The following is a 17,304-nucleotide window of genomic DNA, read 5'->3' on the forward strand; positions in this document are numbered from 1 at the left end:
TCATTGGTCCCATATAATGTTTGAAACAGTATATGATGAGCTCCACATAATGCTACAGTATATGTTGGTCCCCATGGATGAAGCTCCACTGTCTTATGGGCCCAAATAATGCTCCAAACATAATGGGCCCCATTTCTAATGCTCTAGTGTATAATGGGCCCTGTAAATGCTGCTCCAGTGTCTGATGTCCACCTTTGGAATGTTCCAGTGTATGGTGGGCCCCATCTATCATTCTCCAGAGTATAGTGCTCCCCAAAAATTGCTGTCCCAACATTGAAAACAATCAAATAAGTCTCCTCGCTAGGGAATCCCTGTACTTGTCTGGACAGGTGCTGTAGCTTGCTTAACAGCTCGCCAGCCGTTCTCACGCCCAGTATGGATTGCACGTGATTGCACAAAGGTTAGAAAGGGTACCGTATCCCTGGATAACATGTATGGATAGCGTACACATTCAAAATATATGTCTATACAGCATGAGGCAGGCTCAGACGGTGTTAGGCCCAGTATGGATTGCACGCGATTGCACAAAGGTTAGAAAGGGTACCGTATCCCTGGATAACATGTATGGATAGCGTACACATTCAAAATATATGTCTATACAGCATGAGGCAGGCTCAGACGGTGTTAGGCCCAGTATGGATTGCACGTCATTGCACAAAGGTTAGAAAGGGTACCGTATCCCCGGATAACATGTATGGATAGCGTACACATTCAAAATATATGTCTATACAGCATGAGGCAGGCTCAGACGGTGTTAGGCCCAGTATGGATTGCACGTGATTGCACAAAGGTTAGAAAGGGTACCGCATCCCCGGATAACATGTATGGATAGCGTACACATTCAAAATATATGTCTATACAGCATGAGGCAGGCTCAGACGGTGTTAGGCCCAGTATGGATTGCACGTCATTGCACAAAGGTTAGAAAGGGTACCGTATCCCCGGATAACATGTATGGATAGCGTACACATTCAAAATATATGTCTATACAGCATGAGGCAGGCTCAGACGGTGTTAGGCCCAGTATGGATTGCACAAAGGTTAGAAAGGGTACCGTATCCCTGGATAACATGTATGGATAGCGTACACATTCAAAATATATGTCTATACAGCATGAGGCAGGCTCAGACGGTGTTAGGCCCAGTATGGATTGCACGTCATTGCACAAAGGTTAGAAAGGGTACCGTATCCCCGGATAACATGTATGGATAGCGTACACATTCAAAATATATGTCTATACAGCATGAGGCAGGCTCAGACGGTGTTAGGCCCAGTATGGATTGCACGTGATTGCACAAAGGTTAGAAAGGGTACCGTATCCCCGGATAACATGTATGGATAGCGTACACATTCAAAATATATGTCTATACAGCATGAGGCAGGCTCAGACGGTGTTAGGCCCAGTATGGATTGCACGTCATTGCACAAAGGTTAGAAAGGGTACCGTATCCCCGGATAACATGTATGGATAGCGTACACATTCAAAATATATGTCTATACAGCATGAGGCAGGCTCAGACGGTGTTAGGCCCAGTATGGATTGCACGTCATTGCACAAAGGTTAGAAAGGGTACCGTATCCCCGGATAACATGTATGGATAGCGTACACATTCAAAATATATGTCTATACAGCATGAGGCAGGCTCAGACGGTGTTAGGCCCAGTATGGATTGCACATCATTGCACAAAGGTTAGAAAGGGTACCGTATCCCCGGATAACATGTATGGATAGCTTACACATTCAAAATATATGTCTATACAGCATGAGGCAGGCTCAGACGGTGTTAGGCCCAGTATGGATTGCACGTCATTGCACAAAGGTTAGAAAGGGTACCGTATCCCCGGATAACATGTATGGATAGCGTACACATTCAAAATATATGTCTATACAGCATGAGGCAGGCTCAGACGGTGTTAGGCCCAGTATGGATTGCACGTCATTGCACAAAGGTTAGAAAGGGTACCGTATCCCCGGATAACATGTATGGATAGCGTACACATTCAAAATATATGTCTATACAGCATGAGGCAGGCTCAGACGGTGTTAGGCCCAGTATGGATTGCACGTCATTGCACAAAGGTTAGAAAGGGTACCGTATCCCCGGATAACATGTATGGATAGCGTACACATTCAAAATATATGTCTATACAGCATGAGGCAGGCTCAGACGGTGTTAGGCCCAGTATGGATTGCACGTCATTGCACAAAGGTTAGAAAGGGTACCGTATCCCCGGATAACATGTATGGATAGCGTACACATTCAAAATATATGTCTATACAGCATGAGGCAGGCTCAGACGGTGTTAGGCCCAGTATGGATTGCACGTCATTGCACAAAGGTTAGAAAGGGTACCGTATCCCCGGATAACATGTATGGATAGCGTACACATTCAAAATATATGTCTATACAGCATGAGGCAGGCTCAGACGGTGTTAGGCCTAGTATGGATTGCACGTCATTGCACAAAGGTTAGAAAGGGTACCGTATCCCCGGATAACATGTATGGATAGCGTACACATTCAAAATATATGTCTATACAGCATGAGGCAGGCTCAGACGGTGTTAGGCCCAGTATGGATTGCACGTCATTGCACAAAGGTTAGAAAGGGTACCGTATCCCCGGATAACATGTATGGATAGCGTACACATTCAAAATACACTCACTGGCCACTTTATTAGGTACACCTGTCCAACTGTGTGTTAAGACTTAATTTCTAATCAGCCAATCACATGGCGGCAACTCAGTGCATTTAGGCATGTACACATGGTCAAGACAATCTCCTGCAGTTCAAACCGAGCATCAGTATGGGGAAGAAAGGTGATTTGAGTGCCTTTGAACGTGGCATGATTGTTGGTGCCAGAAGGGCTGGTCTGAGAATTTCAGAAACTGCTGATCTACTGGGATTTTCACGCACAACCATCTCTAGGGTTTACAGAGAATGGTCCGAAAAAGAAAAAAAATCCAGTGAGCGGCAGTTCTGTGGCCGGAAATGCCATGTTGATGCCAGAGGTCAGAGGAGAATGGGCAGACTGGTTCGAGCTGATAGAAAGGCAACAGTGACTCAAATTGCCACCCGTTACAACCAAGGTAGGCAGAAGAGCATCTCTGAATGCACAGTGCGTCGAACTTTGAGGCAGATGGGCTACAGCAGCAGAAGACCACACTGGGTACCACTCCTCTCAGCTAAGAACAGGAAACTGAGGCTACAATTTGCACAAGCTCATCGAAATTGGACAGTAGAAGATTGGAAAAACGTTGCCTGGTCTGATGAGTCTCGATTTCTGCTGCGACATTCGGATGGTAGGGTCAGAATTTGGCGTAAACAACATGAAAGCATGGATCCATCCTGCCTTGTATCAACGGTTCAGGCTGGTGGTGGTGGTGTCATGGTGTGGGGAATTTTTTCTGGGCACTCTTTGGGCCCCTTGGTACCAATTGAGCATCGTTGCAACGCCACAGCCTACCTGAGTATTGTTGCTGACCATGTCCATCCCTTTATGACCACAATGTACCCAACATCTGATGGCTACTTTCAGCAGGATAATGCGCCATGTCATAAAGCTCGAATCATCTCAGATTGGTTTCTTGAACATGACAATGAGTTTACTGTACTCAAATGGCCTCCTCAGTCACCAGATCTCAATCCAATAGAGCATCTTTGGGATGTGGTGGAACGGGAGATTCGCATCAGGGATGTGCAGCCGACTAATCTGCGCCAACTGTGTGATGCCATCATGTCAATATGGTCCAAAATCTCTGAGGAATGCTTCCAGCACCTTGTTGAATCTCTGCCACGAAGAATTGAGGCAGTTCTGAAGGCAAAAGGGGGTCCAACCCCTTACTAGCATGGTGTACCTAATAAAGTGGCCAGTGAGTGTATATGTCTATACAGCATGAGGCAGGCTCAGACGGTGTTAGGCCCAGTATGGATTGCACGTCATTGCACAAAGGTTAGAAAGGGTACCGTATCCCTGGATAACATGTATGGATAGCGTACACATTCAAAATATATGTCTCAGGAGGCAGGCTCAGACGGTGTCAGGCACAGTATGGATTTGACGGCCCAGATTACACAGCGGAGGAGCAGGGAGAGGTAAAGATTGCAAATGCTGGGGCCCTGCCCAAGCAAGGGGGGCCCACTCTTGGGCGTCGGTACTGGCACTGGGCCCCTCATAGTACAGCGGTGTGTCTGACGGCGGGTGTGCACCACCACCGTCAGAGACACTTGATTGCACTATGAGGGACCCTGTGCCAGTGCCCGCGCCCAAGAGTCGGCCTACCCACCTTTCCAGGGCAACGGCACTCGCACGGTGTCGTGCGCTAGGTGGTTACCCCAGCCATGGGGGGGGAGGCAGCACAGTTAGGGAGTTTTAGAAAGTGGCATATGTTGATGTTGGACATTCAGCTGATGCAAAAGGCGAAATAGGTGAAGTACCAGGAAGAGGTGGACCAAAGCAAGCCATTTTTCTGTCACCCTATGTGTCATCAGGGGAAGGTGGGACAAAATCCTTGGAAACCCATGCGTGGTTCATTTTAATGAAGGTTAGATCATCCACATTTTGGGTTGACAGACGGGTCCTTTTTTCTGTCAGGATTGATCCAGCTGCACTGAAGACTCTTTCCGATAGCACACTTGCAGCTGGGCAAGCGAGCTCCTGTAAGGCATATTGGGCCAATTCAGGCCAGGTGTCCAGTTTAGCGGCCCAATAGTCAAAGGGGAATGACCTGTGTGGGAGAACATCGATATGGGAGGAAAAGTAGTTTGCAACCATAGTTGACAACTGCTGTCTCCTGTCACTTTCCATCGATGCAGTATTACCAGTTGTGTGAGCGGTATTTGAAAAATCAGTCCACAACATTGTCATGAAACCCGTCTCCAACGCCACTTCTGCTGTGTGCACCACGAACACCTCTGCCAAGCTGCCCCCGGCCCGTACGGCTCGTGTGAGAACCATCACCGCTGCTGTGTGCTGGGAATGCCTCAAGCAACCGATTTACCAGAGTTGATTGCTTATTAGCCAATATTAGGTCAAGGTTCTCCTGTGGCATGATGTTTTGTAATTTGCCTTTATAGCGTGGATCCAGGATGCTGGCCAACCAGTAGTCGTCATCGTTCATCATTTTGGCAATGCGGGGGTCCCTTTTTAGGATCCGCAAGGCATAATCTGACATGTGGGCCAATGTTCCCGGTGTCAATGATGCACTGCGAGTGCTGGGTGGAGGAGCACTTTCTGGCAAATCCACATCCCTCCAGTCACGCACAAACCCTGTACCAGACCTTGCCACGCCAACATTTTCACTTGCCCCACGAGATGCATCCTCCTCCCCTAAGTAATCATCCCCATCATCCTCCTCCTCCTCTTCTTCCTCCACCTCGTCCAGGAGAGGTCCCTGAGCAGACAATGGCTGAATGTCATCAAGGATTCCCTCCTCCTCTTCCTCCTCATCAACATTGGCTGCAGACGCCTGCTCCTTAAGGTGCGTCAAAGTTTGCATGAGCAGACGCATAAGTGGGATGCTCATGCTTAGGATGGCGTCGTCTGCGCTTACCAGCCGTGTGCATTCCTCAAAACACTGAAGGACTTTACAAAGGTCTTTCAGCTTCGATCACTGCACGCCTGTCAACTCCATGTCTGCTCTCAAAGTGCCTGGCCGTGTATCCTCCCACAAATGCATTATGGCCTGCCTCTGCTCGCACAGCCACTCCACCATGTGCAGGGTGGAGTTCCACCTTGTTGCAATGTCGATAATGAGGCGGTGGTTGGGAAGGTGGAGCAATCGCTGCAGCTTCTGCATACGAACGGAGTGTACAGGCGACCGGCGGATGTGCGCGCACAGTCTTCGCACCTTCTGGAGCAGGGCTGTTAACTCCGGATAATTTTTGAGGAAGCACTGCACCACCAGGTTCAAGGTGTGAGCCAAGCAAGGTATGTGGCTGAGTTTTGAAAGGGCTATGGCTGCCACAAAATTACGGCCGTTATCATTAACTACCTTGCCTGTCTCAAGATGTACACTGCCCAGCCATGACTCAGTTTGTCGCTTCAAGTACTCGGCCAGCACCTCGGCGGTCTGTCTGTCGCCCAAACACATCATCTGCAACACAGCCTGCTGACGCTTTCCACTAGCTGCTCGATAGGGGGACACATCGTGTGCAACAGTGGCAGCTGCAGATGGAGTGCTCGTACGACTGCGCTCTGTGGACGAGCTTTCGCTTCTGGAGGAGGAGGAGGAGGAGGAGGAGGGTGGAACGCCTACAGCCAACTGTTTCCTATACCGTGGGCTAGGCAGCACTGTCCCACCACCGCTGTCCCCTGTGGACCCTGCATCCACCACATTAACCCAGTGCGCAGTGATGGACACGTAACGGCCCTGGCCATGCCGACTGGACCATGCATCAGTTGTGAGGTGCACCTTTCCGCTCACTGACTGCTTGAGTGCATGGACAATGCGGTCTTTCACATGATGGTGGAGGGCTGGGATGGCTTTGCGAGAGAAGAAGTGGCGACTGGGTAGGTCATAGCGTGGTACTGCATAGGCCATGAGTTCGCGGAAAGCTGTGCTTTCCACCAACCGAAAGGGCATCATCTCAAACGAGATTAGTTTGGCAATGTGGGCGTTCAAACCCAGTGTACGCGGATGAGAGACTGAGTACTTTCTTGACCTACTCATAGTGTCTGGGAGGGTGAGCTGGACTTGAGAGCTGCATATGGTGGAAGTAGCGGTGGACAGGGCGGACTGAGAGAGGGTTGATGATGGTGATGGAGTTGGTGTTCTTTCTGATGGCCTAGAATCAGTCTTTCGTTGATATAACAGTGGGATTCCCTGACTGCTGTGGCCTTGCAACGACACCTCAACATTTGCTGCTGTGCTAACCGGTGGGCTTACAGTGGGGGAAACAATGTAGCGTTGCTGACTACCTTCGTTGTGATCAGTTGCACATGTGGCACTTGAGGTTTGGTGTTGTGTCCACGCTTGCAAGTGCATGCTGGTTAAATGTCTAAGCATGCAACTGGTATTCAAATTTTTCAGATTTTTCCCTCGGCTAAAGGTCTTTGTGCACTTCTTACAGATAACCTTGGCCTGATCATGAGGATTTTGTTCAAAAAAGTGCCACACTGCACTCTTCCTACTTTGGCAGACATTTTGCGGCCTAGCACGCTGTGATCTTTTGACCCTCTGGACAAGCTGTCCAGCAACTCTTTTGATGTTTGGAACCTGTCTTTGGAGTGCTCCGGGCCTGACAGATAACAGCTGTTGCGATGTCGATGTCTGCTGTGGATGCTCCTCATCTGAGCTATTGGAAGCAGCACCCTCTTCCCCCAATGGATGCCAATCTGGGTCAACAACTGGGTCATCCATCACCTCCTCTTCTATGTCATGTGCACCTTTCTCTGTGTCACCGTGTATGGTGGTATAGTGTGCGGGAAGGGGCACCTGAGTCTCATCAGGGTCAAAATCTGGCTCTGTACACTGCGAGGACAATGTAGTGCTCTGAGTGAATGTACCAGCAGTATCATCCATCAGCGGCTGTGCATCAGTGCACTCCATGTCAGATTCATCTTGGCCTGGGTAATTCACCATTTGACTTGATAATCCAGGCATGGTATGTGAAAACAGCTCCATGGAGTAATCAGTAGTATGGCCTGCGTCATCCTTCAATCTTGGTTGGGGTGAAGGACACAAGGAAAGGTGTGGTTCATGAACATGAGCCTCCAATGACGACTCAGTGCTTTTACTTTTTACAACTGAAGAAGAGGAGGCGATAGAGCTGGAGGCTGAGTCAGCAATGTAAGACAAAACTTTTTCCTGATGCTCTGCCTTTAAAAGCGGTTTGCCAACTCCTAGAAAACTAAGCGTTCGAGGCCTTATGTAGCCAGACGATGACGCAGGGTCAGCACCTCCTGCATTCGGTCGTATTTTGCTCTTGCCACTACCATCAGATCCACCACCAACACCATCATTACCAGCTGCCAACCCCCGCCCAATTCCACGGCCTCTTCTACCAGCCTTCCTCATTTTTGGTAGAAATGTAGACAAAATCCAACAAACTATATAGTAATGTAAAACAAGGTACAAGGTGTCTATAGGACAGGGGAGATTTAGAATTTCTGCACACATTTGTGGACATTGGACACTTTTGGATTGTGTGAGGCCCACTGATATCTGAGCGCTATGTGACACGCTCGATGGCACAGCTGCCTGTGACCAAAGTGACGAGAGGATAATGGAGATTTTGAATCTCTGCGTACACTTTTGGACACTGGACACTTGTAGATTGTGTGAGGCCCACTGATATCTGAGCGCTATGTGACACGCTCGATGGCACAGCTGCCTGTGACCAAAGTGACGAGAGGATAATGGAGATTTTGAATCTCTGCGTACACTTTTGGACACTGGACACTTGTAGATTGTGTGAGGCCCACTGATATCTGAGCGCTATGTGACACGCTCGATGGCACAGCTGCCTGTGACCAAAGTGACGAGAGGATAATGGAGATTTTGAATCTCTGCGTACACTTTTGGACACTGGACACTTGTAGATTGTGTGAGGCCCACTGATATCTGAGCGCTATGTGACACGCTCGATGGCACAGCTGCCTGTGACCAAAGTGACGAGAGGATAATGGAGATTTTGAATCTCTGCGTACACTTTTGGACACTGGACACTTGTAGATTGTGTGAGGCCCACTGATATCTGAGCGCTATGTGACACGCTCGATGGCACAGCTGCCTGTGACCAAAGTGACGAGAGGATAATGGAGATTTTGAATCTCTGCGTACACTTTTGGACACTGGACACTTGTGGATTGTGTGAGGCCCACTGATATCTGAGCGCTATGTGACACGCTCGATGGCACAGCTGCCTGTGACCAAAGTGACGAGAGGATAATGGAGATTTTGAATCTCTGCGTACACTTTTGGACACTGGACACTTGTGGATTGTGTGAGGCCCACTGATATCTGAGCGCTATGTGACACGCTCGATGGCACAGCTGCCTGTGACCAAAGTGACGAGAGGATAATGGAGATTTTGAATCTCTGCGTACACTTTTGGACACTGGACACTTGTGGATTGTGTGAGGCCCACTGATATCTGAGCGCTATGTGACACGCTCGATGGCACAGCTGCCTGTGACCAAAGTGACGAGAGGATAATGGAGATTTTGAATCTCTGAGTACACTTTTGGACACTGGACACTTGTAGATTGTGTGAGGCCCACTGATATCTGAGCGCTATGTGACACGCTCGATGGCACAGCTGCCTGTGACCAAAGTGACGAGAGGATAATGGAGATTTTGAATCTCTGCGTACACTTTTGGACACTGGACACTTGTGGATTGTGTGAGGCCCACTGATATCTGAGCGCTATGTGACACGCTCGATGGCACAGCTGCCTGTGACCAAAGTGACGAGAGGATAATGGAGATTTTGAATCTCTGCGTACACTTTTGGACACTGGACACTTGTGGATTGTGTGAGGCCCACTGATATCTGAGCGCTATGTGACACGCTCGATGGCACAGCTGCCTGTGACCAAAGTGACGAGAGAATAATGGAGATTTTGAATCTCTGCGTACACTTTTGGACACTGGACACTTGTGGATTGTGTGAGGCCCACTCATATCTGAGCGCTATGTGACACGCTCGATGGCACAGCTGCCTGTGACCAAAGAGACGAGAGGATAATGGAGATTTTGAATCTCTGCGTACACTTTTGGACACTGGACACTTGTGGATTGTGTGAGGCCCACTGATATCTGAGCGCTATGTGACACGCTCGATGGCACAGCTGCCTGTGACCAAAGTGACGAGAGGATAATGGAGATTTTGAATCTCTGCATACACTTTTGGACACTGGACACTTGTAGATTGTGTGAGGCCCACTGATATCTGAGCGCTATGTGACACGCTCGATGGCACAGCTGCCTGTGACCAAAGTGACGAGAGGATAATGGAGATTTTGAATCTCTGCGTACACTTTTGGACACTGGACACTTGTGGATTGTGTGAGGCCCACTGATATCTGAGCGCTATGTGACACGCTCGATGGCACAGCTGCCTGTGACCAAAGTGACGAGAGGATAATGGAGATTTTGAATCTCTGCGTACACTTTTGGACACTGGACACTTGTGGATTGTGTGAGGCCCACTGATATCTGAGCGCTATGTGACACGCTCGATGGCACAGCTGCCTGTGACCAAAGTGACGAGAGGATAATGGAGATTTTGAATCTCTGCGTACACTTTTGGACACTGGACACTTGTGGATTGTGTGAGGCCCACTGATATCTGAGCGCTATGTGACACGCTCGATGGCACAGCTGTGACAAAAGTGACTAGAGGATAAGGGAGATTGGATTGCTTTTAAAAAAGCAGTTTGCGGAGCAGTGGGTAAACAGCAATGCCAGCGTGTCAGGAAGCCTTAAAAGGCAGCCCAACAACCAACACCACTGATACACCACAATATAGCCTCCCCTTGCACTGCACACACAGTGACTTGTGTGTTGTGCAGGCCAAATCGCTAGCAGCAGAAGCAGTTTTTTTGTCTTCTTCCCTGCCTAACGCTCTCCCTACAGAATCAGCAGCAACCTCTCCCTATACTAAGATCGGCAGAAGTAAGATGGCGGTCGGCGTGCACACCCTTTTATACCCCCTGTGACGCCCACCAAAGCAAGCCAATCACTTGCATGCCCTTCTGAAAGATGGTGGTGACCCGTGCCTAGGTCATCACGTTGCCCACAGTGTCCGTGGATCCTGATTGGCTGAAAAAGAGCGCAAAACAAACTTTTGAAACGCGACTTTGGCGCGTAAGTCGCCGACCTCGTGGCCGACCTCATCCTAGGGTCGGGTTTCATTTCATGAAACCCGACTTTGCCAAAAGTCGGCGACTTTTGAATTTTTTCGACCCGTTTCGCTCAACTCTAGTTAGGAGAAATAAGTATTGAGCACATCTGATTTAAGACTGATGATCATTTTGTTCTCTATGGCCACGTTCACACTATCAGTATCTGATCAGTATTTTATCTCAGTATTTGTAAGCAAAAACAAAGTGAGGAGCAATCAGAGGAGAAGTATAAGGCCAGGATCAGACTTACGAGAAACTCGCACAAGTCTCGCATCTCAATACCCGGCACTGCCGCCGACACTCAGAGCGCTCAGCTGCAAAGAAATACATGCAGTCGCACACTCTGGTCCTGAGTGCCGGGTATTGCGATGCGAGACTAGTGGGAGTTTCTCAAATTGTGACCCCAGCCTAATAGAAACACATCACCATTTTGTATTTATCACCCACTCTTGGTTTTGGCTTGCAAATACTGATGTGAAATACTGACCAAATACTGATAGTAACCGTAGCCTTAGAGGTGCCCCACCGCCAGAGATGTCTGGCAGCAAGTCACTCTTTGAGAACACAGGAGAGCTTTGACAAGTGAGTGTTCTTGTGAACGGGAGAGTATAGCTCCCAGCCAAAAGAACTGCCAAACCACAGTTGGCTGACAACTATCTAAAGTGTATTTGGGGAAGGGCTTAAAAGGAATCTGTTAACAGGTTTTTGGTACCCGATCTGAGAGCCGCATGATGTAGAGGCAGAGACCCCAATTCCATATTCACTTACTTTACTGTGTGCTTCAATTTTGATAACATCACAGTTTTATGTGTTGGAGCTCTTCCAGTTCTCTGAATGCTGAGCTCTGTATAACCCTGCCCACACCACCGATTGGCAGCTTTCTACCAATGTACAGTGTTCACAGGAAGCTGCCAGTCAGTGATGGGGTGTGGCTATACTACCTGGGAGCTGATTTACTAGTCCTCTAGTGATAAAAGCATTGTTTTATCAGCAGTTTATCAAAACTACAGCAAGCAGCCCAGTAAGTGGCACATTGCTGGAATAAGAGTTTCTGCCCCTACACATTACGTGGCAAAAAACTAATGACAGATTCCCTTTAAGTTCTAGGTAGATAGAATAGAACCTTATCTATTGCTAAACATCAGGGCTTCCACAAGATATCTATAAAAGATAAAACGCTACTTGCATACTGACTTACCTCAGGAGAAGCATAGTGTGGAGATCCACAGTAAGTGGTACACAAATTGGAGCTGTTTCCATCAAACATGATCCCAAAGCCGAGGTCTGAGATTTTTGCATTGTTATCTGACGTGATAAGGACATTTTCACATTTAAGATCTCTGTGTGCCATATGATGGTCATGCAGATACCTGACGCCTCTGGCGATCTGCCTAAAAAGGTTTCTGGCCATTTCAGCTGACAGCCGTGTGGCTTTGAGCACAAACTGCTTGAGGTCTGAGACGCACAATTCCATGACTATAAGCTGTAGGTCATTACTTATCTCAATAAACTCAAAAGCAGTTATCACATTGGGATGTTTAACCTGCCTCAAAATGGCCAACTCACGGGGGATACATCTCCTGGCATACTCAGCAGAGACCTTTTTCTTGTCGATCACTTTAATGGCCACTTTGCGCTGGTGTTTCCTAGATGTGGCCATTTTCACTTTTGAATAGGCTCCTTCCCCAAAGGTACCTATTGTATTGTATCCCAGCTGCCTTAGAAGAAGATCAACAGTGGGCATGATGCCAGAAGGAGACCAACCATCAGGCTTGATTGACATCGTGGGTGCTTCCCTCCTGGTTTAGATTTTTCCCCCCCAAAGTGCAATGATAGAAAGGGAAGCTACCTCACTGACAGTGATGTCACACTAGACAGGTAATAATAGGCTTATCTATGACTTGTATTTGGTTGCCATAGGTACGAGTATAACTGGCATTCAATGGTGCCCATCTATTAATGCCTGGACCTCAGGAGAGGAACAATCGAAGGAAACGTATTATAGAAACACGTCACCACTTCTGTATTTATCACCCACTCCAGGTTTTGGCTTATGAGAATAAATACTGACCAAATACTGAACCTAATGGTAATTGATGGCATAATACTTGAATAGTGGCACTGTGCCTGGTCAAAGCATAAAAGAATAGCAGCAGTTCCTGTGATCGGTCTGACTTGCACATAGTAATGGCACATGGTAGTAAAAAAATACCAACAATTGTTAGCAGTACAGAACTACTATAATGCATCTGAGAGTAGGAGGGTAGACATATTGAGGAAGCCGCTCTCTAAATATCTTTACGCGACACCACAGTACGGGTGGAAATAGTATAAAAGAAATTTTATTGGATAAACCAAATGCCAACAGAAATTAAACTACCCTGAAAAATCAATAAAGATAACTCATCTTCATTAGGTAAAGTATAAAAAACATACAATTAAAATCCAAATTCAAAGGGGATTATTTTAACAAAGACAGGAGTGATAATCAATCATATGTACATTCAAATAATTACATGAATTCACAGCTCATAGTATTAGATAAAATATAGTTGAAACAAGGTGCAACAAAGGAAGTAAACCATGTGTAACTAGAACAAATCAGGCAAATGTCAGATGCTGTGGCTCCATCTAGTGGTTACATGTGATAATGTAAATTATAGCCTACAAAAGTCCCTATTTAGGTTAGGCATACATGTGACTGACAGACAGTGCACCGTATTCATTGAGTAATAAGTAAATAGAAAAATATAAACCAACTATAAATACTGTTTAATATCAAGATAAAGAATCAATAAATATTGTGTACAGTACAAAAACATAGGACCCGTTGAAGCGCAGTTAGCGCGAAACGGCCGTTGCCCACCAAAGGTATCCACTTATATCCCGCTGTACCTGAGTTATGAACTAAATAAAGGAATGTTTTACCAGATGGTGAGTGCCACCTTTTTTTCTGTTTTTGGACTATAAGTGATTTATTTTTTGGTGTGCACCCAGATTCCCTCAGTTGTCTGGTGTCCAGCCTACACTCAGGTATATTTCAATCACAGCTGAGAAAACCAGAGAAGTAACGGTCCCGTTTCACATAGCGACGCTCCAGCGACCCCGACAACTGCACGGCCTTGTAAGAATCACTGGTACATCGCTACATGGTCGCTAGTAAGCTGTCAAACAGGCAGATCTCCTCAACGATGCAGCAACGATACGGCAATCCGTATAACGACCTCGGCGGTCGTTGGGACCTTGTCACACAGCAGCTATTCTGACGACTCCCGCCTGCGTCCCTGAGTTCTGCATCGCCAATGAGGTTGCTTGTCGGCGTCAAACACAGCGATGCATGCTGGCCAGCGATCAAAAATGGCCTAGGACATTCGAGCACGATCAGCGATATCCAACGGGGAGGCAGGTCACCGCTATGTGTCACACGTAGCGAGATCGCTGGCGAGGTCACTGTTGCGCCACAAAACCTGTGACGTTTCAGTGATCTCGCTAACAATCTCGTTATGTGAGACGGGGCCTTAAGTCCCGGCAACACAACTTTTTTTAAACAATAAGTATTGTGTACTTGTCAATTAATAGCCTATATAATGAGAAGGCACAGAGCAAAAAGATACAGTATGTATAAATAAGGACTTTGTCTAGTAATTAGATATGGTGCAATCTAGACAAATATACAGCAATCGGTGTATCACATTCCTGGAATAAGGAAAAAAGATATAAAGTGCAAGCAAGAGCGATATCGAATATTCCATGAATGCAGTGCAGACGATTGTTAGGAACGGCGGAACACACTAAATAGAAATAAATAATAAAGTGCGTTCGCCGCTCGGGGTCCACCGTGCAGTAGGTGTTACACCGCTGCTAGGTAATGACAGAGGAGCAATATGGTGGCATGATGCGCACGGGTTAGACTTCACCCGGAGTGCGCAGAGCGGGCTCTGTTCACACACAGAGGCGCCGCAACAAAAACATACAAAATGCTGAACCTGTTAGTGACACAGGCCTCAGGTAAATGCACACACGGTATCTGGTCACAGGAGCAGGACCCAAGACAGAGGAGCTGGATCCCTCTAGACCTACTGTGTGTGCGGCGTCGCTTCTGAGAGTGCCAAGAAGGGCTGACACTGCCGCTCGATGACAAGCCAGAAAGCAAGCGCAATGTCAGACGCTAGCGTAGTGGTGCGGTGTGCACAGTGGCTTAAGGCTTGCCACTGACTGGCGCTGACTGCTAAACTAATTCCCTATCCACATGCGTAATATCAGAGGGAAGGGGTTTTACAATGAGTCAGTCACCAGAAACATACATCCATCACCATTCACACATAGCAAGTATAGTCGATACTAGTGCATGGCGGAACGGCCATGCGCACTTTTTATAGCCGTGCGGGACCTTCCAGATCTCCGAGATGGACCAATGAGATCTGGAACAGGACCTGGGCACATGACTCCCGATCTCCAATGGGAGATCGTCTCGTGAGCATGCCCAGTAGGAGCACAGAGGGACTTAGTCTCTGGAGTGGTCTGCTGCAAAGTAATCTCCTCTGCAGTAGAAAGACAGCAGGAGACCGCAGAATGTGAGGCTCTGGATTCCTGCAGAGCAGACGCAGAAACCTGACGCCTAACACCGATATAGTTTAAAGGAATAGACATCCTAAGAGAAAATGGGGACTACAATATCCTGTTATGGTAGGCATGACAGTAGTATATAGATTGAGATAAAATATTTACCACTATTCCTTCTTACACGCGTTTTGCCACGTCAGCTTCCTCAGAGAGAAGCTGACATCTTTACAGGAGACCTGTCTAACAATTTTCTTTCCTTGGCATCTGTCAGGGGCTGCTTTTTTGTCCTGAGTGACTGATTACATGTTTGGTATGTGCATACAATGTCTTTTTCAGGCAGGTCTGCTCCTAAACTCACCTGAAAAAGCTAGAACTGTAGAAGAAAAGATGTGGACCACGCATCCAAAACTCAGAAATGATCTAATGCCGCCAGAGAAAAATTTACAAAATTGACATGAGGTTCTTCGTTTAACATTCTGATCAGACTGTAAGAAGCCCACTGCCACGTCACGGTGAACCTCTCAGTGGGTCCTTACTTTCTGTAGCACTGAAGGAGCGGCGCTGAGCACTAACCACTGTGGCAGTGACAATGCACGAGCAGGGCGAAGACATGGTGGCTCACGGCACCCATGCTGCCACACAGCACCAACAGCTAGTGAAAGGAGCAAAAGACTCACCTTCCATGGGCTCTCAGGCCTCTTTCAGGCCCCTACAGCCCCTACAGCCCCTCTGCCTTTGGATCTGAGACCCCGCGGCATGACGCGGGGTTGCGATCGCTGCCATGGAGACCCGATGTCGTCATGATGACATCCGGGTCTTCAGACCTGAGAGACTTCCTGTCATGCACACTGATGATCAGGAAGTCTCACAAATCAGTGTAAAATCCATGCAGAGCTCACAGTTTCTATAGCATGCAGATCTGCATGCTATAGAAGCGATCAGCCTGCACAAAATGAGTTTCCCATAGTGGGACAAAGCGTAAAAGTAAGAATGAAATAAAAAAAATTAAAATAATTGTAAACATATATATATAAAAAAAATATTCTATTAAGTCAATATTTGAATAAAAAAATCTAAACAATAGAAGTACATATATTTGGTATTGCCGCATCCGTAACGACCCGATCTATAAAACTATCCCATTAGTTAACCCCTTAGTGAACACCATTAAAAAAAATAAAAAATTCTTTATCATCATACCGCTAAACAAAAAGTGGAATAGCACGCAATCAAAAAGACGGATATAAATAAACATGGTACCGTTGAAAACGTCATATTGTCCCACAGAAAACAAGCCCCCATACAGCGTCATCAGCGAAAAAATAAAAAAGTTATAGATCTCAGAATAAAGCGATGCAAAAATAATTATTTTTTATATAAAATAGTTTTTACTGTATAAAAGCACCAAAACATAAAAAAATGATATAAATGAGGTATCGCTGTAATCGTACTGACCCGAAGAATAAAACCTGCTTCATCACTTTTACCACACGCGGAACGGTATAAATGCCCCCCCAAAAGAAATTCATGAATTGCTGGTTTTTGCTCATTCTGCCTTCCAAAAAAAAAAGCGATTAAAAAATGTCATGGGTCTGAAAATGGTACCAATAAAAACATCAAGTCGTCCTGCAAAAAACAAGACCTCACATGACTCTGTGGGTCAAAATATGGAAAAATTAGAGATCTCAAAATGTGGTGATGCAAGAAATATTTTTTGCAATAAAAAGCGTCTTTTAGTGGTGACATATGCCAAACCTAAAAATCCGCTATAAGTAGTAAATCAAACCCCCCTTAGTTAGGGAAAATAATAAAATAAAAAAATGTATTTATTTCCTTTTTCCATTAGGGTTATGGTTGGTGTTAGGGTTGGGGCTAAAGTTAGGGTTATGGG

The 17,304-nt window shown here is 46.7% G+C and overlaps 1 protein-coding gene across 1 annotated transcript in view; it reads right to left on the reverse strand.

Annotated features, from left to right (window-relative positions):
• The window catches only part of TSSK6 (testis specific serine kinase 6), a 33,632-nt gene extending 20,999 nt beyond the window's left edge, over positions 1-12,633 (reverse strand). The window contains 1 exon segment of the mRNA XM_073551399.1: positions 12,049-12,633. Coding sequence (XP_073407500.1) covers positions 12,049-12,633 — 585 coding nt within the window.
• Positions 12,634-17,304: the final 4,671 nt, after the last annotated feature.

Source organism: Dendrobates tinctorius, unplaced genomic scaffold (assembly GCF_039654945.1).
Source record: "Dendrobates tinctorius isolate UK_male_01 unplaced genomic scaffold, ASM3965494v1 ptg000175l, whole genome shotgun sequence".
NCBI classification, from domain to species: Eukaryota; Metazoa; Chordata; class Amphibia; order Anura; family Dendrobatidae; genus Dendrobates; species Dendrobates tinctorius.